This window comes from Apteryx mantelli, chromosome Z (genome assembly GCF_036417845.1).
Source record: "Apteryx mantelli isolate bAptMan1 chromosome Z, bAptMan1.hap1, whole genome shotgun sequence".
Lineage (NCBI taxonomy): Eukaryota > Metazoa > Chordata > Aves > Apterygiformes > Apterygidae > Apteryx > Apteryx mantelli.
This window is the reverse complement of record NC_090020.1, coordinates 63,809,877-63,837,325: the sequence shown is the minus strand read 5'-3', so window position 1 is coordinate 63,837,325 and position 27,449 is coordinate 63,809,877. Positions and strand designations below refer to the sequence as shown.

At 35.0% G+C, this 27,449-nt stretch overlaps 1 protein-coding gene across 1 annotated transcript in view; it reads right to left on the bottom strand.

Annotated features, from left to right (window-relative positions):
• The window catches only part of ADAMTS6 (ADAM metallopeptidase with thrombospondin type 1 motif 6), a 163,385-nt gene that overhangs the window by 36,173 nt on the left and 99,763 nt on the right, over positions 1-27,449 (bottom strand). The window contains exons 13-19 of the mRNA XM_067316437.1: positions 22,027-22,172; positions 19,623-19,686; positions 10,609-10,711; positions 9,332-9,465; positions 7,111-7,234; positions 5,709-5,789; positions 1,013-1,176 (exon numbers count right to left, since the gene is read on the bottom strand). Coding sequence (XP_067172538.1) covers positions 1,013-1,176; positions 5,709-5,789; positions 7,111-7,234; positions 9,332-9,465; positions 10,609-10,711; positions 19,623-19,686; positions 22,027-22,172 — 816 coding nt within the window. The remainder of the gene's footprint in view (positions 1-1,012; positions 1,177-5,708; positions 5,790-7,110; positions 7,235-9,331; positions 9,466-10,608; positions 10,712-19,622; positions 19,687-22,026; positions 22,173-27,449) is intronic.

The following is a 27,449-nucleotide window of genomic DNA, read 5'->3' as shown; positions in this document are numbered from 1 at the left end:
CTTCTACCTTGTTACATTTTGCAGAGGCATATCTGCCTATCTCTATTGGATAGAAGAGCAGAAAACTTCTGGTAAGAAAGTCAGTGGCACTAACTGAATGAGAAAGGCACTATAATCATCGCGTAACTCATTTTATACAGACTCTCTAGCTTATCCACAGCTGCAGCAGAAAAAAAAATGGATTCAGGTGTTTGAAAATGTTGCCTAAGACGTAAATACCCAGGGAGCAATCATTCTATACACAGAAGTGTCATGTCTGGCTCAAACAAACCCTGAGCTGCAAATCTAGAGGCTGATGGAATATCCTGGAGAAATATCACCCTGTTCTCATATTCTTCCTCAATGTAACAGTAGGCTCACTATTGCCTATTGTCAGAGACTGGGCACAAGGACCTTGGTCCCATCTTCTTCTGTTACGCTCTCATGTTCTGTACAATCCATTAGGAGCAACATTTGTCAAAACAACATACTTTACTAACATATTAATATTGGTCAAATCATGATACTCTTGAGTATCTGTTCTCCATACTCTTGAGTATCTGTAAGAAGTACAGTAAGAAATATGGTATACTTTACCCTCAGGACATGTTTAAAACCAGGTATCTACAGATCTGTTAGGAAAGCAAAATGCACTCTGTAGATATTACACATCACCATCACAGCCTGATGCAGTTGCTCTATGTTGTTTCTCAGCACTTTCATTTATCAGAAATATGCAGAGATACAATAGGCATCCCATTTACAATTTATGCTACCATTATTCTGAAGCACATTTAACACAGACAGGAATCTCATCAGGGGTATTTTCAGTGAGATTTCCTGGGGCTTTCCTGACTTTATCCCCCTTTTTCATCACAATGTTTGCCTGTCAGTTTTGAAAAGTTAATTATTGCAAAGTCCCAGAACTTGGCAAGCTGTATACTCTTTGTAAACACTACCTATTTTGATTCCATTCATGGCCTCACCTTTCCTCATATTTAAAAATTCAGAAATATATCAATTATAACTTTACCATGACTATGAGATTTTCTGATGTAGGGCCTAGGGCTTCCAAAGACTCAGGTTCATCTGTTGGTCTCTTGTAATGGAAAGCTGTTCCAGCAACATCAAACTTTCTTGGCCAGTCAATAGTCCAGGCACCGTTAATATAGTAGTCATCCTCTTCAGATTTTAAAGCTTAAAAAAAAATACAAGCTACCTAAAAATTGGAAGCAGCATTTGTAATAGAGAAGCCATTGCAAATTAAACTACTAATCTGTCAGATGTATGTGAATTTCACATATAAAACCTTTTCTTTAGCACTGGTCAAAATATTTCTCATGCAGTTTGACAATACTGCCTTTATCATAACCTTCAATGGGCAGGCATACTTTTCAGATTTCAACATGCACGTGCTGTGAGAAATAAAAGAGAATGCCACATGCAATTTGTAATATGTATTCAACCCTAAAGCTGAGCGCACCTGCAATGTATTCTGTTCTACACAGATGTATGCAGGTCTCAAATTTATAATCATATATAAATTTATAATCAATAAATTTATAACCAATCTAATCTTTAGATTATGTATTTTGTGTTTGGGAAACGTAAGCATAGGTATCTCAGATAATAAGCTGAGAGGAAAAAAAAAGAGAGAAGGAAGACTGAGTCTGAAACACAGTCAGTTCAGCTCTTGCTCATTTGCCCTGTTTTTTTTTCCTTCTCAAAGCATAAATCCAAGATATTTGCACCACAAGACCAAATACTACCTATTTCATCTTCAAAGATGTCTTAATATTCCTAATTTACAGCCCTAAACCACAAAAGTACTGCAGGTAAAATATAAACTTCTTAGTAAACTGACCAATTAGATTGGACGAGCAGATTTTGTTCAAGAACATATGTTTGATATTTTACCAAATGTATTAGATTAAGTTTCTAAATATGAAACTGACTTTGTATCTTAAGAAGACTATTCTGTTAATTAGATATTGAGTTCTTAACTTAAGATAATAATGAAGATTACTAGATTACTTGGCATTCATATTTACTTTAAATAAAATGTGTTCTTAGAAGGAAAATGATGACTGAAAACATGCAGTTAAATGGAGATTTGGTCTTTGTTGAGACAAAACACTGACTTTGCTGGACAGGGAATTTACATCGCAATCATAAGGAATAAGACATCTTAAGATCAAGCTTTATTCTCAACTACATCTTTGTGGACAGATGGTTTAGCTTAAACAGTTAGGAAAAAGGTCTTTACAAATGATGCTCAAGTTTTCTAAAATAGATTAGAGAGCATTTATATAAAGAGGAGACAGTTGGAGAAGCAGTAACATTCTGCTGGTGACAGCCATATTCAGTAAGGGTTAGTAACCATTTCCGTTAGTACCTTAAGGTCTGAAAAAGAATGTCTTTCCATAGCATAAATCTAATTCCATTGAGTTCCCTGGATTTACTCTGGAATCACACATATGCTTTGGTGAAGAAAACTAGCTCTGACACATTCAGTTATCTGGGATCCTCGAAATAATTCAGATTCCTTATGTCTATATGGGTTTTGCAGTACAAGAGAAGTAGGTAGTAAAAAAAGTGAGCATCAGAACAAGACAAATTGTAGGCAGTACTATATTAAAAGAAAAGAACAGAACTCCAACTATTTATCTATTTTAAGTAGGTATATGAAATAACCACATTACAGCTGAACACCAATATCCTGTTTTATTAGTGATGTCACACTGCCACATAGCCAAAATTTCTATCCACTCTGCTTTCAAAAGATCTAGCTCAATTAATAGAATTGCCACAGGATCTCTCAAAACCAGCAAGACATATTCAAGTGTCTCTTATTCCACCACTCTGCTATTCCCAAATGTTTTCTTTTCAGTATGTCTAGTCTCTATTAACAGCAAATAACAAGATGAATTTTTGAATTACATTATTTGAGACATATAAATGAGAACAAATGAGACATATAAATGAACACAGGAGAACAAATGTCCTCATACATGTTTTTACATAATTCATCATTCTGACCTTACATGCTATCAATTACATACTATATATACACTCAGACTAATGTATAAAGTGAAGCAGTTCATTTTTACTTGTCCAACTGCCAAAGAAAAATGCATTTGCATTATGTAAATAGATTTGCTCAATGTCAGTTGTTATGCTGAGGTGAAGTTCACACAGCTGTGAGCAGCATTCCAATAATACAATTACATGACAATGTTGAAGCAGTGACATTATGCTATTAGCATATGAGACAGAAGAAACAAGTTAATAACCTAATCAAATTACTTGTAAGAACTTGAGAACAGAGGAAGCCCAGGGGAAATTAGCACTCAACGCTGTTGCCTAAGGAGGATGTAAGGGAAGATGTCAACCCAGATAAATCCATTTCAGGGAAGATAACAGCTTTGCTCAACATGCATTTTTTCAGCAGCAGTGAAAACAGGCAATTTTGTTGTTGCTGGGTTATTTTTTGGACGGATCAGTTTAAAAACTGATTTATTATGCAGATGCAGAAACATGCACTCATGCTCGCACAACAGAAGGAGTGATACTGGTGCAGAAATGAGCAGCCAGAGATGAGGGGAGGGAGGACAGGTGCTGATCAAGCTAATAAAGTTGCCAAACGTCTAACTGCAGCCTAAACGTGAGGCCAGGGCTTGCAAAAGAACTGGATCTCAGCTTAGGAACTGCGAGATATTTGTTACAAGTTAGCCTGCTCGTAAGGAAGGAACAGGGAAAATGGCACTGCCACTAAAGAAATGTCTTTAAAATAATACCCCTGAGGTACCTATTTTAACAAAATAAACACATTTTTAACGACCATCATGCTCGTATAGTGCTTTTAAGGGAACAGACAAATTATAAGCACTCCTTTTTTCCAGGAACTGGTGATCTGACACTGGTTCACACTCACAGTACAAAGCATCGCACACAAAATGAAATGGCCCCTCAGACTCGGTAAGATCATCTTTCATTAGGATGTAAAGGCTCATTTGGAAGTTGGAAACACAAGGAACCAGTGAGGGAGAGGAATCCCCCATTTGTGTTAGCTAGGGCTTCTGTGACTTTACATTTTTAAATCTGTGGCCAGATTAAATACCAAAGAAGCTGCCTATATTTTTTACTTAAGCAAAAAATTTGGCATTCTTCTTTCATTTTATATAGATTTGCCAATCTAAATGCTTTTCCAGATCACTTTCCTTTGCTTATAAATTAGAAGAATAACAAACTTAACTGTAGCAGCTAAGAGCATCTCCTTTATTTTGCCTTTCAGCTACCCATTGAAACAGAAAAACAAGTATCTTCATTTGAATATAACATTAATACTGGTGCAGATTTTAAAGTTACAAATGGCCTTTTGGCAATGTGGTTCTTAGCATAAAACGACCATGATAGGATGCATTGTGTGCCTCCCTCCCACCGCCTCTGATTGCCATGTCACGTATAGGATATGTAAGCAACCTTACCAGCAGTGTATTTTGACAAGGGGGAGGGGCCAGGGGAAGTGTGATGCTGAAAGAATAATAAACATTCCTTATTGCTGGAGTAGTGGATGTTATTTTTCCTGCAGAATGGAGGGAGACTGATCATCTGCTGCATTATGGGAGAGTGGGGGCAGGCAGGCAGAAATGTAGGCAACTGAAAGTAGCAGGTACCATCATTAATACAATCAGTTCAGAAAATAATGTACTGAGGAGGATAATTGTCCTTCAAACTCACACTTCCATGCATCGTAGTCCTTTCCAACACATTAATGTTATAGATATGTCAGAGGTATATTTTTGGTCCTATGGAGCTGAGATTCACAAAGTAGCCTAGTCAACTGCCATTCAGCCTAAACAAGTAACAGCTTTTGGTAATGTTAATCTGTTAGTTTGCTGTACAACTCACCAGCTCTCTGAGCCATTTTCGACTGAAAAATGGGTGTTCTTGCACTACTGTGAACTGAATGCTGCACACATCAGGGTACAAAAACTTTCGGAAATACATATTGAGTTTGGTGAAGCCAGATCAGTACATATCAGTATTACAAAAATGCAAGGCAAATTTAAGACAATCTTTAAAGAAAGGAAAAGTAATCTGGGAATTTGAATTTAATTCTGTGCTTTACCACAGGCTTCCTGAATGATCTCAGTTAAGCCACAGAGTTTTTCTCTGCCTCATTTCCCTTATCTATAAAATAGGAATGGCATTAAGTCCCTACAACACAGAAAAACTGTGAAATTAATACATTAAACTATGTTACGGTAGAGAGACAGCATTGTTTAAAAGAACATCTAAGTAACTATGGCTGTTGTTGAAAGATTGTTCCAAGAATAACATGGTGTTTTAAAATAGTACAATCCCCCCATCAAGACTTGCCCAGGTGGAAGACACTCTCACAGAGTGAGACTGCAGATCATGTAAGAGTTCCTCATCCACTTCAGCTCAATGTCTGACACTCTGAATAGTGAAGTTTACCTGATTTCACACTGATGTGGGCAAGGAGGGTTTGCATGCTGCACTTCACTAGCTCTACTTCAGGAGAATACATCCCAAACAATTGCTGCTCTTTTTGCACCTGTCTGACCGCCGTCTAAACTATCATCGCCTCCATTGCTCCTACTATGCGTACTACTTTGTGTTTGGCCAAACCAGAACACTGTACCTTCAAATAACTTCATAAAGTTTATCTTAGTAACAGTCTGCTATGTAAACCATCCTCTTACCAATGTAGTTCTTCGACATTGCCACTTCTTTTATTTCAATGTGCACAGAACCTCTTGGAATTTGAATCACTTCCATATAGCCTGTAAGATGAAGATATATTGTTTAAGATAACAACAAAAAATAACATTTAAATCATGAAACTAACAATAAATTATTTACTATTAACAATTAAAAAGAGACATGAGATTCAAATGTACTTGAACATTCTCTTTCATGATATATAAAGGAAAACTTTTTAAATTTCAGACACAAAAGTGAAAGTGACAGCAAGAATTTAACATATAGTCAGGAATTCCTTTTTTTAACACTAATTAAGTCTTTTCAACAGTAAATCACAAGTAATTAATGTACAAATTGACCTTAGGTTCATAGAATAATTCAGGTTGAAAGGAACCTCAGAATGTCATTTAGTCCAACATCCTGCTAAAAGCAGGGTCAGCTAGGATATCAGACCAGGTTACTCAAGGCATTACCCAGTTGGCTCTTGAAAGCCTCCAAAGATGGAGACTGCCCAACCTCTCTGGGCAACCTGGCCCACTGCTGGACTGTCTACATGGGGAAAAAAGTTTTCCCTTATATGCAGTCTGAATCTCTCTTGTTTCAACTTACAGCTATTGTCCTTCATCCTCCCACCATGCACCCACCACTGTGAATAGCCTGGCTCTCTCTTCCCTGTGACCTCCTCTTAGGTATTAGAAGGTTGCTACTAGGTCCCCACAAACTTTCTCTTCTCCAAGCCAAGCAAACCCTGTTCCCTCAGACTCTCCTCATAGTGGTAGTGAGTGCTCCAGCCCTCAACAATCTTGGTGGCCTCCCCTGAACTCAGTCCAGTCCATCAATACCTTTCTGCTAACAGGGGGCCCAAAACTGGATACCATACTGTACATGCAATAGTACTACTACTAATATGAAGATGGCAATACTAATACTGCATTCTATGAGCTAAGCTTTCAACTAAGTGCTCATATACATTTCCGAGATCTTAATAACATGAACTTAGAGATGCTTCTGGATTTTTTCTATCCTAAACTTTCATGTATGATTAAATAGCAGATTCCACCATACACACTAAAATTGTACACAAAATTTCATTTAATATACAACCATAGCTAATGAATAAAGACAAACTACATACTTCTTTTTAAGTGCATTAAAGTCCAAGAGAAGTGAGTATTGAGTAATTAAACATATTGTTGTATTTTACATAAATACAAACTATCACTGAAGAAAAAAATCCAACTTTGCTACAGGAAGTCAAAGTTTCTAAACGAACTACAGCTCCAGTTATGATGTCTGCATGAACGATCAGCAGCAATGCCATGCTGGAAATCAGCTGATCATTGTACTTGCAAAAGAGTCATCAAATACATTGTACAATAGAATGGATGTATATATGCATACCTCCTCTGGGCAACGAATCATTGAAGAAACCTTCAATGGCTTCACATGTACTCCCATCTCCTCCACAAACGCGACATCTATCCTCCTTTGCATCAGACCCCAAAATATTATCACAACCTACATGCTGAGAACAGGCGAGAACAAATATTGTGGATGGTGTTTCTTTGCACCATTATCTTCACAGTTTTTTGCAGTGTTTCTCTCAAGTTTGAGATATCCAATTCTTTGTTTATCTATCTGCTCTGTTTTAGATAGCTGTTATGATAAGTGGGTTTTCACTTATCAGAGGAAGAAAATCAGGAAGCGGAACAATCCACATTTTGTTTTATTAATTAAATCTTGATTAATAGTACTTTATCTTTCTACAGTGACTTTCAGTAGGGAATCTCACTGCATTTCATGAATAATGCAATTATTATGGTTATTAATAAATGATTTGTGCAATTTTTATTTAATATTACAAGAGTTGTGTTCCATCTATATTGCTTTGTTAAAGGAAATATTTGCTGTGTATTCTTTAAACATTTATGCAACATAAATGGTATCTTTGTTTCCAAAGGAATTTACAGCTTTATAGACCATCTTTCCACATCCTGCAGGCAAAGCTTGCAGTTACTCTATGCGATCCTAATTATTTTAATAAGAAGTCTGAACTTAAAGGGTAAATGACTTCACTGCAAGAATGAATGCAGAATGAAGCTTAGTGAAAGGCTGAATTACATGCTATTTTACATAGGATTTGAAAGCCTTTGAAAAAAATAGAACTCTATAACTGCTTATAAACAGTAAATTTCTGATTAGCTATTTGGGAAATCTATGTATAACGAGCAATGATTAACTTTCTATGTCTTACCGATTCATCTCGATTAGACAGATACATGGCAGCTACATAAACTTGGTTTTAATTGGATTTACTGTCTAGCAAAACTATTTACCATCTTGTAAATACAAAATACATCGGTCATAAGAGAAGTTAAAACATTTTAATTAATTGACAAATTAATATTCTAAGCAGACCATATACATTTCAACTTTCTGATTCACCAAGAACAGAGACCTGATTTTATTACATATTTCATTCTCAACTGGAGATAAATTAAATATTCATTTCTAACAATTTAAAAGACAACATTTTAATGACAAGAAAACAAAAACTTATGTTTTAAATTTATATTTTTATTGCAATCAAATGCAAAGTCTAATTCTGATCTTTCTTAAATTTGTCTTGAATTCAAATGATCTTTGTACCCATTTTTGTGGAATTGTCAATAATATCAGCAAATGATTATCAGTTTTAAAAGATTTCTCAAAAGTACTAAAAATCTTTTTATGTATAAAGTACATCAGAATTTCACGGTTTATTTCCTATACTTTGTTTTGGTTAGTTTGCTAATACATGGCAACTGCTTTTGATCTCATCACAAGTTATTCAGTAATCATAAATCTTCAACCCTCAGTTTAGCAAAGCACGCAAGCATAGGGTTCAGCTTCAGGTAAGCTAGTGATTTCAGTGAAATCAAATAATTAGAGTCAACGGCACTACTAAGATGTTTAGACTTAAGTACATAATTAAATGCTCTGCTAAACTGAAGCAGCAGTGGGATGAACATAACCAAAAATATGGCACGGGCCTCCAATTCTCTTCAAGTTCATGTAATACAATTCTATAGGAAGCTTAGAAGATAATCAGATCTTTAGTAAAGGGAAAATAGTTGCATGGTTATGCAATTTTTTCATAGAACTACAGAGCAATAGTGACAACTTCCTGTTTTGATTACACTATCAGCAGATTTGTTTGCAAGAGGATGAACCAGCTGGAAACAGATTTTCACATATACTGTCTTTCAGCCAGAATGGAGTTCTAATTGGGATGATGGAACAGGCTTTGGAAGCGTGCAAGGAATCTGTCTCCTGTTGCCTCTTCCAGTGATTCTTCAACAAAGACCAGAAAACAACATAAAACAGGGAAGACAAAATGCAGAATTCTAGCTATAACTGCTTTAATATCTAAGAGGAGCTACTGAAATTCAAATGATTTGTCTCATCTATGCAAATACTTTTCTTATCTTTTGTCTCAATCCTACCCTTTCATTAAGAACTTGACATTTAAAAAGCTTGTTTCACATAGGTAACAAGTGAGTACCAGTACCAAATGTAGGAGGAATGACAACAAATACCAAACACAAACTAATCCATAAGTATTTTATAAAACATATGTAACCTTGCATTCTCCATTTATACAGATATCCAGTGAATCAGCATTGCACTGAGTCCCATCTATTACTGCAGGAGCACGTTCAGTGTAAAAATTATAACCTTCAGCCAAGCAGTTTAATGCACATGGTTTAACCCCACCTAGACAATGAAAGCAAAGAAAAAAATAACAGAGAATTCTTGAAAAGTTAATAATTAAAAAATAGATACATAATCAGATCTGAAATTTATAATCTTATCTCATACCTGACATACATAACGTATACACTTTATTTTACTTCCCCTTATTGATTTCTCTACTTGACTCTTCTTTCTTGCAAAAAAGATTATTTCAGCTCATAGTAAGATATGGCAAGGTTGGCTGGCTCCATAACGATTCCATTATGTTAATACAACCCTAATGATTATTGAACAATTTAAAATAATAAAGACACCACTTCACCATTTGATAAACATGAAAAACAAAAGAATGTAGTTCTAGTAATATGTCAATATAAATTTCACAAATCACAATCAGACTCTATTTCAGTTAGAAATCTAGTCCTATAACTTGAATTATACTACAAGTCAGGCCAGATGATCACAACAGTCCTTTTGGGACTCATAATCTAAAAAACTAAGAATAAAATCATTCAATTCAATTAAATATAAAAACTCAAAGGAGGCCATGGACTTATCCATGCAGAGTTTAGAACATAAAAAGACAAAATAATCAAAGGGCAACCTCTGAATTCCAAAAGATGACAGAAACTCCATTAAGCTTGATTAAAGCGTCCCAAAGAAGAAAAAAAAATTACAGTAATCTCCACTGCCTGAAAATATCCTTCTTCTGCACATTGCAATTATTTATAACTCAATAGTTGAAGTAATCTTTAGAGACTTTGATAAGTGCTATTTCTCCTTTCTCCCTTTCCTCATACTCTCACCTTGGGTAAGAAGAACTTGAACAAGATTTTTATACTGAACTCATCACTGTAGCATCAAAGGCACTTACAGGTCACCCATGAAATCTCTAGCTCTATTGTGACTGTAGGTTGAAAAGGGCTCTGTACTTTAAAGTAGAGTCCCTAGAAGGATGTTCACTCCCTTTCATAGTAAAACAAAACATTACCAAAATACAGATGGCTCTTCTGTAACGTTTTCAACTATTGACAAAAGGTTAGCAAGCTTAGCTCATAGTATATTGATTAAAACATTCTATTGACAGATGTTACTTTCTAGACAATATTTATATGACTTCAAAGATTTTAAGTATGTTAGTATATTTGCAAAGCTACACATTACCTCCAGTGTAGGGTTTCCAGTTATAGTACTTTCCCCGGAAAGGCATATTATCAAAGTCTGCACATTGTTTTTCTCGAAAATCACGGGCCCCTGAAGGACATGACTAAAACCATAACAATAAAACTGTTAATTTCTTATAAATATCAACATAAAAGGAAATGCTTATATTACAAATAAAAGCGCAAGAGACTACTATTACTACGGTGGTTCCCTGCTTTATTTTTGTGGCTCTGATTTTGACACTTGCTTTACTCCTTTTCAACTGGTGTTCAGGTTGAAGTGTCCATTTTGTAATCTTCGGCAGGCATGAAATAACTGAAGTAGTTTAAACAAAGTTAAGTGTTACAACAGTTTCTATGTAACTCGACAGTCAAAATACTGTCAAACCACACTTCATAATCAATGCATCAGATATCTTCTTATAAACACACATAAAAACCAGCCGAAAAATTAAAAAACAAAATCATTTTGGTAAGAGCTCTAGGCTCAGTTGTTAAGCTATACTGAGATCTGTTTTTAAGACATAAATAATCAAAATTAAAACACTTTTTAGAGAGCTGCAGCCTACTATCACCTTTGTTTACGCGTAGCTTTGAAAAAAGCATCGTTTAAGGCTGAGAATGAGAGCAGATATGATGTTTGGTCCTGATTCTTGGAAGTCTCCAAGGGTAAAGAAATCAAAACTGCTTTCATTTAAATTTTCACTACTTCTCATTACCAGTTACGAATCTGGAAGGTAGCTTCCTTGTTTGGAACAAAGGTAGATAAAGATGAAACTCATCTCAGAAGAGAATTACAGAAGAAACTGAATTCTCTGCAATTTTTCACATTTTTCATCTGCAGGTTTAGTTTTGAAGTAGTAACAGCAACTAACCTTGAATACCCATAGTATTCAAATAGCATATTAATGCAATCAATGTTTAATTAGCTGTTGTAACTGCAAGCTTCATCAGATTAAGTATTTGAAATACAGATTAAAACCATTTTTAGACTGAAAGAAAGAAAACTTGTTTGGCAGAAACTGTAGTTGTTAATAAATATTACTATTTTATGAGCAACAGAGGAGTCCATTTTATGGCACTTTTACTAGTCTTCCTATATATCTAAGCCAGTTAGCGCTGTTCAGGAATTTGAAGTGCATTCAAGTGAAAGGGTCTGTGTAACCATTCACAGTAAAAATTTACTGCACAATGCAAATATTAACATAATAATTACAATTCTCAGTATACATTAATCAAGCTCCTATCATAGCCAGCCCACTGCACTATGATTCAGAAACTACAGAAATTTTGTCCAGTTTTAAAACTGGTGTAATATAAACAAAAACACTGGACATTACACAGCCTTGCAATTTAAAATTTTCTCTATAAAACACTCTTCTATCCTTTCTAATTAAAAATATATTTTGAATATGTTAATCAGTAATTGATGGTACTGTTAATATTTTTAATTATATAATCCTTTAGATCATAATAGTGAGAATAAAACATAACTGCCTGTAAATAACATAATTTTTGGAAAAGCAAAATAAACTATCATAAATTTGCTTTTTAAAATTGGTATCACCAATTAGATTCTTGCATCATATTCTCCAAGCAGGAGAAGGATCAATCCTGACCTATCTCAAAGCTCAAGTCTACATCTAATACTGGTCACTACATCCTATTCTTCAATCCCAAATGCTTAGATACTAACTTACAAGGCTGGTATTTAAACTGCATGAAGCTACCATTAAAAGTTAATTAAACCACCAGCACACCCCCCAAAAATCACCAAAACCTTTTTTGAAGTAGTTACATTAGGACAACACAATAATATATGAAGATCAGTAAAGAAGGATCATGACTTCCATGCTTATACTGTTAAAAAAAATTCTTGTGATCTGATCTTTCAGATGTAGTCTTACTTCTCTTGTTTGATGGTTCTCTTGGATGCATTTTGAGGGAGGCAAAGCAGTCTTTCCTTCACTCTATTAAATACCACTCAGTTTTTGCCACAACTTAAACTGCTTAAAATCATGGTTGTCCCCTCCTTCTTTCTTAAAGACAACTCTGTCAGTGAGACACAACAGCAGCTAGGCACAGACCTGCTCAGCCTGGAATGCCGCTGCTGACAAGAGCAGCAGCAAGGATGAGCACACCTGGCAGCGGCTGAAGCCAAGGTGCGAGCAAAGCTACTCATTCTCCACACTTGGACAAAACACATAGCTGCTGAACGAATGCTCCACTCTGAAGATACTGTATACAGCAAGGGTGGGGGCTCCTGTACATTTAACACCACTATCTCTGCATCCAGCATTTCCTACTTTGCTCAGGTTGCCACTGAGACAACAGCTTTCAAAGAGAAGTGGGAAGGTATAGGAAATCAGACTTCCAGCGACTCATCCACTGACAAATAGGGCTTAAGCAATCCTTTTCCGGAAAGCACAGCGTATGCAAGGAGCAATTGTCGCTTTCCACAGTGTGAGAAAGAGCTGACCTGAATGACCAGTGCTAGGATCTAACAGTCCAAATATGTTTCCATTTCCTTCCCTGAAAGAGAGGGTAGAATGGAAAACAAAACCCAGAAAAAGATGGTGTAAAATTTGTAATTTGGTCACCGAGATTTTATGTCCCTTCATCATACTTGATAGGCCATCTTCATCTACTCAAATTATCTTTTGTATCCAAGACACAACCATGATACTGGCACATGTCATGTATCCTTTCATACATGACTATGCTACATCAGAAGAATTTTGGCCACAGCATTATAAAATGTCTGGAAAACTCTACAATCACTGTGGTAGCTCAAGGCAGCACAGAATGCAAGTGCTATCAGTTTGACTGATAGTTCCTAGCTCCTTCAAGGCTGTGTGAATGTGTGGATGATGAAACAGTAACAGAATGGGAGAAAATGCTACTAGAGAAAACCTCTTATCAACCACCTGGGATAAGAAAGAAGATTGAAAAGTCTTCTGGCATAATGGGCACAGGCCAGATCCTTCATGATACTTAAATAAATATGATGAGACTGTCATGGAAGGGAATCACTCACAGAAAGATCTTTATTAAAAAGAGTAATTATACCAAAGGCTTTGATATTGAATGTCACTTTGATTCTGAAAGCCTCATTGCATAAGCTGTTTTTGTGGCTGTAAGGAAACTGGTTTTACTCACACTGAGGTACCTACTCTTAAGACAGAGCTCTTTCAGCTCTGACCTGCATCAGCAGATCATGAACCAATGATGGCACTGTCATTTCCAGGGCTAAATTAGTTACAAACAGAAATGACTGGACGTAATTTAGACACCATATATTAAAACCAGTTAGAGCTCTGAATATGTCTTGAAATGCTGTACTTAAATGGGTAAGAACAAACCCAGAGATCTCAATAAATAGTCAGAGAAAGGACTGTAGACAGTGGTGTGGCAGTGTTCCTGCTTTCTCAGTATTTTTTCTGTTTTTTGTAGTCCTGCAGATTAAATCCTTGTTTCCTATATTGTGAGCACTGTTGAATTGGTTTTTACACTAACAATATCAAAGCTTTTGGCTCTAACAACACAAATCCATTAATCCATAGGCAGATGTCATCATCTCTGTAAAAAAAAAATTCCATTTTAGTGGCCATGTCCTCTCAATGAATACTGACAAGTGCTAGCACTCATCTCAGGATCCTGCTCTTCCTCTAAATCACTAATTTGAACACTGTGAACCATTAGTTTGAACCCCACTTTCAGCTGGATTTAGTAAAGTCTGCAGACAGTCCTCTTGAAGACTGCAGTCACCAAATGATAGTCTGAAGCCTGCAACTTTCTGTAGTCTGAAGTATAAAATTCAGCCTACATGTACAAGAAATTTTTCTGTTGCAAATTTTTATTTCCTATCTTTTTGAGTACCTCACTACTACTCTAGAGGAAGTAACTCAAGAAATGCATTCAAAAATAACAGATATAGAAATGCAAACAGGTTACTGCAAGGCAAGCTACAACACGCATTTACAAAATGTCAGCTCTTGGGTACTAACTCCCTACGTAATCCTTCCCCAAGGTAAATGGGCAATAATTACTTCTCTTTATTGGGTAAATTATTTCTCATTTTGCATGGGGTACAGTGTGCATATGGATAACTCCTGTGAAGCAACAGTCTGCTTGTGTTTCCAGACTCTCTTAGGAGACTGCAAAACATGAGGTAGGACCCCAACAAATATATAGCATCTTATAATCTGGTCTGAGGAAGGTCCTGAGTAGAACATGACGAAAAGATTCAAATTTTGAGTGAAAAAGCATTGAATTTAGGAAGAGTATCACTATTTTTAAGCCTGAAGCAAAAATAGTTTGAAGAGTGTCAACAAATCATTGAATTGATGTTGATATATCACTAAACATCTGATCTCACAAAAATCTATGCATCTCAGAGCTTCAAGTAACTTCAGTAACTGAAGTCATCGGGTTTCTTATCAACAAAGGACTATACAGTGTATCACAGAGGATGAGAAACACAGCCAGAAGGGTGACAGCTGAGATCCAGCTACTGTTCCAACAGGTAGCTCCTCACATGAATGCAAATCAAAAAAAATAGTTTTGAAAATGTTAAGAATTATGAAAGCAATGAACAATGTCTGTGAATGTATGCATAAAGGAAGGAACTAACAAAAATCATTTGCCCGCATTTTGTTGAGAGAAAAGGCACAAGAAAAGGAATCTTCTGAAGATATGTATACGTACATACTTTTATATGAAAAAAGCATTCACAGAACCTTTTTCACAGTATTAAAAAAGTTAGGAGACTCTTACTGATTTAGATGTATACCAGATTAAGCTTCACATTCTATATATATTTTCATCAGACAATGAGTTACTTTAACTAAGTTATTATGTGTCTTGCAACTCTGTAGGCATTTTTTTTTAAAAAAAAGTACTTTGGTTGGAAAAATATGTATATTTTTGTAAGAGCCAGAGCAGTTGGTGTTAGAAAATAAGTTTCTGACAATTGTGTTCTTTCTACCATCCTTTTGTTTCCAGAACTCATTAGCTAATGTTCTTTTCTGCTGATCTCAATGTTTCCATTAGCAGATGCCTTTTGAATTAGGAAGTCATACATGGCTTTGAAAGTCTTTGATGAGAAATATGCCTAGTAGGAGTGTGTGTGCTGTTTCCAAAGAATGAAAATGGTCGTAAGAAAGGGCAACATAACTACCTGCTCTCTGAAAGAAAAATGAAGTCAAAATGAAGGAGGTTTTGTTTATGAATAGTAGGATCTTTAGGGAGTGCTACTTCTAAAACTACAGATGGGCAATGAATGTTGACACTGCAGAAAAAAACCTCAACAAAAGAGATGTACAAACAACACATTTTTCATATGAACGATGACAGATCTGCATGCTCTTAACACTTACATTAATCAAACATACTATTCCATTAAAAATGTCAAGCAATAAGGACCGTCGTAAATTTTGAAATAAAATCTACTAGTCTCAGCAATTCTTATTTATTTAGAACCCTAAAAAGTACTATAAAAGAAATGGACTACAATCATTATAACCATTAAGATAGTAAATTTAAACTTCTGTCAGTCACAGTATGTTTATACCCTGAAAAACCATACCCCAAAGGTATGTTAAAAAAAATGGTTCACAGTAAAACCATAACAGTGGCATTTCCAAACTGCCTGTCCTGAGTCAGCCTATTTGTTTTGAAATGAAATGCAAGTTTCCTTTCCAATTTCTTATTTAAATTATTGATTGAAATCTGAGTATAGGTAGAAAGCAAGTGCTTTGGAATACGAGACTATAATTTTAAAAGTTTCTGACACACTGGAGCAGTGCTTTGAAATAAACCAATGGATGCAGTTCAATAAAGACCAATTACTACACTTAGGTAGGAACAATCAGCTATTCAAGTACAAGATGAGGAATGACCTAAACAGTAGTTCTTTAGAAAAGGATTTGGACACTATGGAGCAAGACAAACTGAATAAATATTATCACTGTTTTAAGAAAAGCAAACACAATACTGAAATGCACAAACAGAATCTCTTCACTAAGATAACATGATCCTCCCTTGCTACTCAGTTCTGAGAGCTAAAGTATTGTGTCCAGATTTGGGTACCACACTTCCAAAAGATGCGCATTAGTGGGATCCCAAAGGGGATTAAAGAGAGACTGCAGGAAATACAGCTGTTAGTCTAGCGTAAAGATGACTGCAAAGAGTCATGATAGTGGTCTACAAACATGTAAAAGGCTGCCACAGAGGGAATACGATCAGCTCTCTTCTACATCCCAACGGGGATAGAGTAAGTAATGGCCTTAAACGAAGGGAAAATTCATGCAATATTTTAGGAAAACTGTTCTAACAGTAAGGATATTTAAGAATTTGAATAGTACACCTAACAGGGAAATCTGTATCACTGGAGGTGTTTAGAAACAGATCAAATAGTTGCCTAACCATCAGGCAAGAATGGTTTAATGACAGTTGATTTTGCCTTTGAGCTGTGGAATAGCCTAAATGGCCTTCTCAGGTACCTTCCAGATATTTCTTCTGCAATCCTATGAGCTTCATCTCAGTAATAAGGAAGAAGTAGAGCGAGAGTATGGGAAGCAAAATAGACTAGGAAGAAAACCATGTCTGAAAAGTAAGTGTCTGAGAGTATGGAATAAAATACGATAAGAATAAAAGAAATCCTAGGCAACAGTGCAGCAGTATCACTAGGTGGATATGGTACAACTGTTAATAACAATCAAGTATTAAAAAATTCTTCTGTATTTGTGAGGCAGCAGGATTATGTATTAGGTAAACTTTCTTGTGTACTAGTTACTGTGGCAGAAGCTAAATAGTTTCTATTGGAGATAAACCTTTTTAAATAAGAAGGCCTGGACAACTAGCTCTCAAGAATTCTGAAAAAGTTAAGGAAGGAGGTCTCTGATCTGCCACTGTGAATTTTAACAAGTCTTAGATTATGCAGGCAAACAGAAATAATGATAATGAAGAAGTGCATTATTTGAAAAGGACAACTAGAATATTGTAGGTTACAGTTTGCCTGATATCCATCCCAAATTAATAGGAAAGTTGGTAGAGACTCCACCAATACATGTTTAAAAGAAAGGTAAATAAGTAACACAAGTCAGTATTCTGTACAAGAACAGATGTTATCAACTTAAACTTTTTACACTTTTTGGTGAAATTATAAGGATAATAGAATATGCTTAGATTTTTATAAGCCACTTCAATTAGTAGTGCAAAACATCCTGAATAAAAGAATAGAACCAAACCTGTACTTGTTTAGTTAAGCATACATTAATACTGACTAACTGACAGATTTCAAAGGATAGAAGACAATCAGAAATCATGGTTTAGTTGGTGAATTTAAAGGTGAATTTCATATCACCTGTAAGGATAAGAAACAGGTTCAATGTTATTCAATAGTTTCATTGTTATTCAATAGTTTCATTTGTGAATTGGAACAATAAATAAAATCATTGCTTATAACATTTTCCAATTACACAGACTGGCTGAGTGAGAATGAAGATGAAGGTAAGTCAGTTATACATTATCACCTAAGTTAGTTACACAGTATCACCTGGTAAACTGGATTCACTCAAATGAAAATTGCAGAAAGACAGCCAAACACAAAGATATACATCTACGAAAGAGGGAAGACGGTCGAAGTTACAGAATGGTACACTGAAATTTGGAAGGTAGTACGACTGGAAAAGTTTTATAGCTCATACTTGACAAGCAGCTCAGCATGAGTTTCCCTTACAACACTGTGGCAAAAGGCCTCACATACTCCTTGGCTGTGTGAACACAGCAGCTGTCACTAGGAGTAGGAAAGTATTTTTCTGTTTGGAAATTTGTAATACTTTCTAAAAACGGGAATAACGTCCACAGGGAAGTTCACAGAACTAATACTTACAATAATTCATAACTATCTTTAGTAGTTAATGTTCTGGTTCCTTGAAAATATTTTCTGTTCTGAAGAATTATTTTTTTCTGAACTATATCAAAAGATAAACAGCTGAAACACAATACAATCGTGTACATCAATTCTCCCTTGGATGGATATCAGGCAAACTGTAACCTACAATATTCTAGTTGTCCTTTTCAAGTAATGCACTTTTTCATTATCATTATCTCCCCTAGAACTTTCTTGTTTTTAGAAGAAAACTTAAACAAATCTGAAGATAAAAAAAAGTTAGTGCTACAGCTGACTTGGAAACCTATTAGTGAAATTCTTTATTGTCAAGTACTTTTGTCTGGTTCAATTTTTAACTTTTTTGAATTTATAATTTTGGTTCATAATTTGATTTTATGTATGTGGCATCTACTCTGCTCCACTCATCTCAGTAGCAACTCATTATTTGATGGGCTTGGCTCCGAAACTGCATCATCATTTTGATAACAAGAACCAGTGGACACCCGATGGCAAGCTGCAGGTTTAAAACACACCAAAGAAGTACATTTCACAGAATACTTAAGAGGATTGTATAATATATTATCACTGGAGGTTATAAAAGTATAAAAAATGGGTTAGAGGAAGGATCAGTCCAGATACAATGGTACAGGTGATAGGATGGTACAGATACAATGCCAAGCTCAAGAAGTGTTTAAACACTTGGTTTCTGGAAGCTTGTAAGGTGTACCCTTAGAAAAATCATGCCTTGGCTGCCATCCTTTTTATAATTTTTCCTTAAGCACCTGCTTTTAACCATGGTTGGGACACAAGACACTGGGCTAGACAGACCTTTGGTCTGATGTGGCATGGGAACTCATATGATTCTTGTTCACCTTAAACATGCATGCTGAAGTTGAGCTCATTCTAGGCCTTAATGTGAAGCCTGAAGTTGGGCATAACATTGCAGCAGACATGTAGAGAGCCTGCAATATAGAGGTGCCCAACAGGATGATTTCCCAAAAAAATGCAAAATTCAGTTTTCATAAATCCTCTTCCAAACTGGAAATAAATGCATCCATTTATGTCAAAAAGAAAAACAGATAAGTTCATTATACTTTGACAGTGAAATATAATTTACTTACATCAGTATTACAGGAGCGATACCGTTTCCTTTCTCCAAGACAATATTTTCCTCCTCCCGAAGGCCTGCAAAAACATGTGTTTTATGTGTTGTATTAGTAAAAACACAAGTTCATGAAATGTGTTTATATATTATTAGTATAAATACAAGTTCACGAGATATATTTATATATTATATAACATAAATAAAAATAAATGTGAACAAATGTACAATAAATGTACAAAACTTCCCCATGAAGTTTTGAGATGAGATTTTCAAACATCTTATTAAATGATTATTTAACATTAACTTGAATTGGAATAGATGCAGAACTGAACTGAATACTTTAACATCTTCACTCACATAACATTTATCCAGTTTGAATAAATTCCAAACTATACAATCAAATTACTTTTCAAATGCACCAAAATGTATTGTTTTTAATTATTTCCCTGCTTTATTAAACTAGAATGAAATGTATATAAACAATCTTTTTTTTTAATCTTCTCATATTACACTTGAAAATATAACAAAATGCAGAAACACTGCCTGCTAAATTACTGGAGTCAGTAGCAAATACTGCATTTTCTAGTTCAAGAATCTGATTCTGATTTAAATCATGCATTATTAAAACTGAAGCAACTCCACAGTAAACAGGTTTTTATTAGTGCGATTAAGCCAGAACTTGCTCTTAAAGTTTCCAGATTCTTCAAGAACCTTATCTATCTTCCACAGAGGTCAAATAACGAATTACCATTGACTTAAATGGAAGATTAACCATACACCAGTCTTTCATCATAACTTGAAAGCAGGAAGGAAAAATACTTGTTGTTTTGTTTTATAATAAAGGACTAAAAAATTTACAAGTAACTAAAATGAAAATCAAAACTATTTTGCATGTTACAGATATTTAGCCAGACAACATTATCCTAAAATACTCTTATTAATTGACAAATTGAGGGGAATTTTTTCCAAATGGAGATTTATAAAAAAAAAAATTGCACTTGCTTGCTGCACTGTTAAGCATCTAGGATCCAATTATCTTTCAACATAACCATTGACGTACAGGGAGACAGGAACATTTAAAAAAATCCTAGGAAATTACTGATGCTTCAAACAGACTTTTAATTAGTATTTGTACTCATTCTATTGCCGTGAAAAAACTAATGTATTTAATTTATTATTCTCTCACAGAAACATAGTCTGTCGTGTTATCTATGCATAGGGATAATTTTTGCTTTTGAATGCATTCAATAATTAGTGGTATTTGCCAGATTTGATTGGTAGTTATTGCTAATGCTAGGACGTGAACAGACCACCTTAAACAGCAGTAATGTCTGTCTAGCAGAGTGAAGTGAAAGCCTGGCTTGGAAAACATGGCTACGAGCAACAAAGATTCGTAGGATACAGAGAACACTAGTTAGTATACAGAGAGAAGAAGGTAAGAAAGGAGTGACAGAAGTTGCAGAATGTTTTCCATGAAAGAAACAAAAAAGCCTGATGTTTTGAAGGAAAGTAGTCTTTGAAATTAATAATGGGCATGAAAACATACAGTATGAGATATGACTAGAACAAAGAGTGGACTAATAAAAAATATCCTTCTGCAAACACTTACAGCTCTGATGAGGTAACCAGTTCAGGGCAAACAAAAAAGCAGTGATTCATTCAGGAAAGAAAAGCAATGGAAATAAATATGAATTCCTGATCTGAGAAGTGCTAAAGACAGAGAGGTGAGCACTTACCTGGCAGACCTTCTCTGGAACACTGTTCAGGACATTGGGAAGCAGACAGAGATGACAGAACCAGTACCGATACACAAAATAGACCAAGTTGTAGTGGAGAAGCTGGCCCCAACTGAGAGTAGATGGACCAAGAGATAGTAGTGGCAGGGAGAGAAGTAGCTGAATTGTTTTAAGAGTCAGTGGGAAGTCACAACTAAGCGTTGGATGTGATAGGGCATAAATGTATTGTATGCACAGTAATATTATTAATTGCATTTTATATGTGAAAAGCTGTATGCAAAATCTTTGAAATATTCTGTGTAGCTTTTTCAATATAAAACTGCCAATAGTTATTTTATACCCTAGACAAGCATCAGAGACAATACATATCTTAAGAAGTAAGAAATCTAAGGCATAATTAAAGTATATTTTGCATGAACAGTAAGTTTCAGAACAAAAATTTTTCTCGTTACTACCAAATAGAAATCTGGCTATCTTTACAGTGCATGCATAATAGATACAGTAAAAAAAAATATTGAAAGTATATCTAGGGAGCTACTCTTGTGTAGCTGTTTCTGTTTGCTATTTTGAAGACAAATGTTGGCACACTAGCAAAACATTTTTACAGATAACATGTGAAACCACAGTTTTGAATAATTTCCAAGTGTGTCTTTTTGTTGGCTCTGGCTTACTTTAGCTACTTACGCTGGACTGTCACAGTGTCTTATAGACGAGGAGACTCCTCCTCCGCAGGTCCTGCTGCACTCTCCCCATATTGACCACGGACCCCAACCCCCATCTATGCTCTGGGGCCAAGTGCCAAAAGGTACGCACTCTCCCTGATAACACCACTGAAAGATTTCACAAGAAAAAACACAAAATTAGCTTCCAGGCTGATAGAGTTATCAGGACACAAAAATACAAGGGTCAAGCAATGACCAATTATAGGCATTAGCATTCCCTGTATAGATAACAAGACTAGTATTTTACTTTTTCTAGCCATGTTTAGACATTGGCGAGGGCGTGTGTGATTTGTTAATTGTCTTCACTAAATCCTGCATTATAAATCTCTAATACACACCAGAAGTTTAAATAAGCTTCAAATAAAGATTTTCTTTCTTCTTCACACATCCTTCTTAATGCTTCACATTAAGGGAACTGCAAGTTACTTGCATTCTTTTAGACATTAAGATCCTTTTTCAAGGTTAGTTTAGTAAAACACCCTCCAGTTATGATTCATGCAGAAGCTTCATTTTACACAAAATTAAAAATTCCCCACTCCAGTATTTTTAAGAAAGTAATCTCCTTGCATTTTAAAAAGAAAATCTGGAAGAGGTTACAATGGAAGAAGAATTTGTTGCAGTACTTCGTCTATACTAACACTACAGACATAATAAAAGCAGTAGCAAGGCATTAGACGTGGTACAGAAAATCCTTCTATACAGTGACTGGCCATTTGTTCAGGGACAGAGTGAGGATGTGTACTTTATTCATGCAGTAACTGAACCTTTGCAATATTATTACCTACACCGGACATACAAATCTACAGACACTTCATATGAGTGGATAAGTGTTATAGTGTTATAGTAAGTTTTCATTTCATAAGTCAGAAATCTTTTTTTAAACCACTCAGAAATAATCCTGGAGTCCATAGTTTCAACCACATTCTGGTGTCTATTATATCACTGAAAATATAGAGTAATTCTACTAGTTATGTCCATCCTGTTATTAGTGGGTTAGGCCACAGAGCAGAGCATGGTCGCAGGTTTACTCTGAGCTGGGTCTGCGTATTTCACTTCCAAAAGGTGGGCATCCATTGCTTAAATGCCTAGAAGTCCCATAACGGACACAGCCCATAAACACTACTGACAGACTCGGTGTTGGGTTTGTACTAGTGGGTCCAGCAAAGCCAAGTTTTTTCTTTCCTGAGTCCTAAGGCTCACCTAAAGCCTCAGTCCCAGCAGTGTGTATGAGATGAGTTCTGGTCTGAAGAGCTAAAGATAGTGTAAATGCAGTCACTGAGAATGACCTGAATTACTCCAGATTTTTATGAAAGCAATTGAAAACAGAATTTAACCTTCAGTCATTACTCAGAAAAAAAGAAATTAATAGCAGTTTGACATGAACAATGATTACACAGTGCTAGTCAAAGAAAATGAATAAAAATCCCTAATTTTTAATTAGAAATTTCATTTTTAATAACAAGTCAGTTCTAGATCATCAAGCATGTCAAACAAAAGAGTCTAAGTGCACAGCTCTAAAGAATGAACATTAAAACACTGTATTACTAATAAACTTATGTAGCTTATTCTCAACAAATGTACCTAGATACAAAGTAGTTATACATACAAATACATACTAGCATTTAACATCAACAAGTGAAACCTCTAGTATTATTTTTCTAGTCGCATTCATCATGGTTTCTTCTCTCAAAACATTTTTATCATCCATGACTTCTTGTTTGTCTGTATATGCTATACCTGAAACTGTTTTAAAGGACAGTTGTTACCATCCAGCACATTTCTGTTTATAAAACCTCATCCTCTAACAGTTAGAGAAATAAAAAGCAGCATTCATGTGTGCCTACAGAAAACATATGAAACAGAATATTTAAATTTCAAGTTCAAAATGCATTGTCTTTCTTAAAAAAAGCAAAACAAATCATTAAACCCAAAACGGACACAATGTTTCATGGAGTTCTACTTAGGAAAGGACGGTTTATCCTTCTTGCAGTTCCACTAAATTTCCAACTCTAAGGTTTATGCCAATAAACAGATATCTGTTGGAGGAAAGTATCCCTCATATGGAGCGTCTCTTAAATCTAGACTATTACTGAATGCCTGTACAGCACACAATGCAGTCCATAAAGTAAACCCATGTATTTTGAGCTAGTATACATACATCCATATGTATATATACATCCATACATGACACAGTGTTTTGCAATGCCTCTAAGGGTACAATTACAATTGGGAAAGCAGTATTTATGTGAATTATATATGAGACATTAAATTTTTCTGGTTTTCTCTTCATTACAGTGATATTAAATTATTATTATAAATAAAGTGGTAACGATTACATTAACTGAAGACAATAATCCCTTTACAGCACTTTGTTAAAGAGGCTGCAGGATTACATGGTTATCTAGTGCTAGAGTCAAAAGCTAAAAATTAAAATGCTGCTAAGAGTAAAAATATATGCTAATAATTTAGATAGAAGTACATTATAAAAATATAAACACTTCAAAACCCAAGTTTATAAACCAAAGTAAAAGGAAACTCAGAGTTAAAGTTAAACCCCCAAAATAGCACATATGTACAAATAGAACATGCAAACAATCCTAACTCTATCCCGCTGTGAATGTGTACGATAGTCAGGTGTATTTTATCTGCTTTATTTTCCAAAGCAAAATAAAATCCCTGAAATTTCCTCTACCATCCAAACGTTTATTTCTTATACTTCCCATATTACCCCTCCTTCAGTGCTGTTTTTTCTCCTTCTCTGAAATTAATTGAGGACTTACTGCTCACTTTGGTTGCTATTTTTTAACTGAAAATTAATCTTTCAGCAGAGGCTAGCGATGCATAAAATCTCTTCCAGAGTAATTGAAAATGGCCAAACCCTTCATTATTTATACTGGGACAAAAGAACTATGTTTCCTCCATGAATTATAGCAACCTCACCTGCTGTCAGGAATGAGGTAGGGACTACTGAGTAACCAGTATATGAAGAAAAGAGAAGGTGTCATCTATTTTGAAAAGAACAATTCTTCATGAAAGTTTTAGAACTGAAAAGTTATTCTTCTCTCCCACTAAGAAGTAACTCTCAATTAATTCAATTAGAAAGACAGTGGTAATGCATTTAAACACTCGCATATAAAATGTGCACAAACTTTTAACTCTGTGAAAAATGTGAGCAGTTTTTAACCAAACTGAGAGATTTATAATGATATGCTTTTAGAAAATTCTGTACTCATAGAGCAAGAACTGTAATAGCAAGAAAAATGAAGATAAATTAAATGTAAGTTTGCCATCTCAATTCTAATAATGGATTTTCAATCAGTGCTTCTACAATTATTTTGCTAGGAAACTTAATGTCCAAAAATAACTTGAATTTTAACCACCAGATAATCCAGCTTTATAAATTCTTCTTTCAGCATGCTGTGTTTTCACTTTTTGCACATTTGCCACTTGTTTATAACCCTGGCACACATCTATACTGATGATGCTATAAAAGTTCATTTTTATTACTTGAAGTTTAAAGACAAAAATACACATTCCTATCAGTTTCATCTTTTTGTTCTATTTGTGGCATCTCCTGAGCAGTGTCTTTTTAAACCAACCAGTTAGTTCACCTTCACAAATTCATCTCTGAGTATATATGACTAGAGAAGATTCATCTATTTTTGAACTGATTATTATAGGAATAGGAAAAAAGGGGAACCTTTCTGACCTCAGCTAACATGTAAGCCCTTTCATCAAAGCATGAAGGTATTAAAGCTTCAAAACACGACAGATGTACAGGTTCTGTCAGTAGCAAAACAACACACTATTCTCCTTCCTTGTATGCAGAAACAACTGAATAGCTTTTATGGAAAACACTCTGAAAACTTTCAGGCTTAGTCAGACATCTACTATGGAAAATTTCAGCCCAAAGAGTTAAAGTTTGGCAGGTTTATATAAGCAACTGAACAGAAGGTCTTATAATAAAGTGTTAGGCAATTTTAATTACAGAAATCCCTCCTAACTCTGCCTATAAGATATTAATGCATCAAATTTTGTTCAAATCTGAGTTAATAGTTACATAGAATTTACATCAGTGTAACTAAAAGCAGAAACTGACCCTCCCAATATGATAAAGTACTCCAGGATCTTGCTAGGCCTTTGGAGCAGCGAATGCTCCATTTATTATATATTTGGACAAAGCCCAGCAAAATAGGGCCTAATTTGGTTGTGGCTTGTAGGCGTGACTGCAATATAAATGTTACTATTATTGCAATAATGAAGTGTTACAGAATTGTAAGCTATTATTTTCTCCTTAGCATGTGGTGAAGAGAACTACATATTTGGAAAGGACTTGTGCTTTACGGCATTTTTGCTATCAGGAACTATTAATTTACAAGAACCTTTGAAGTCACAATTTATAGATACAATTCTCCGCTGTTTAAAGGCATGGACAGTTTACCTTTGTAAAATAATACCAATTCTCCCACTACTCTAATATCTAATGATGGAATAAGACACTGATGACTGGAAGAGATGTTTTGTATAGAGCAAAGTGATTAAAGCCTCTGGCAACTGGACACAGCAACAGTGTCTTAAAGCATCTTGACTTGTTCATTGTAGTCTCATGGTTTAAAAAAATATAAATTGAGGTAAATTGCTCCTTGTCATTGACAAGGAGTGGTGGTTCCAAAATAAACCTAGACTGTTGATTTAAGAATAAGGCTCCTAGCATTTTCTATTACTTTAATAAAAGGTAACAGTTTTGGTAAAATGTGAAGGTCTCTCTATTTTTATTGGCTAACTATAAGCACTACATTTTTTTAAATGACCCCTTCAATGAATTTATTTAACATGGTTTACCAATATTTCCAAACTCAGCATGGAAAAGCCATCAGAATGGCACTAGGTCATGGGCCCTGAATGAAGCCGTCAGCAAGAATTAATAAACTGTGATAGCTGCCCAAAAGCTTTCATTCTCTTTATTTAAACATCAGATTGCAAGTCAAAATGCAGTGTAATCTTTGTTGAAACTAATCCAGCTAGCATGGCAAGAGTCAGAACCGAGAACAGATGACAGTAGTCATTGTTAGGAAAAAAAAAAGCAGTCTGGAGCAGTAAATCTTAAGGACAGATGTAGCAATTCTCAAGAGAGTTACTGGAAATTGTTTTATGTAACAAATTCTTGTCATCTTGTCACTTTGAACATATCTGTGTAAAAGGTGTTGTATTATCTTAAAAATGGACATACGGAATTTACTTTTTTTCAGGTACATATCCTGTAAATCAATTATTAGAATATTTTTGTTCCCTCTTTCCTATTTAAGATCTGTATACATTCTGCCTTCTAATTATGAAACACCTTTTTACTAGTTTTCTTAATGTGAAAATCATTTTCAGATCTCC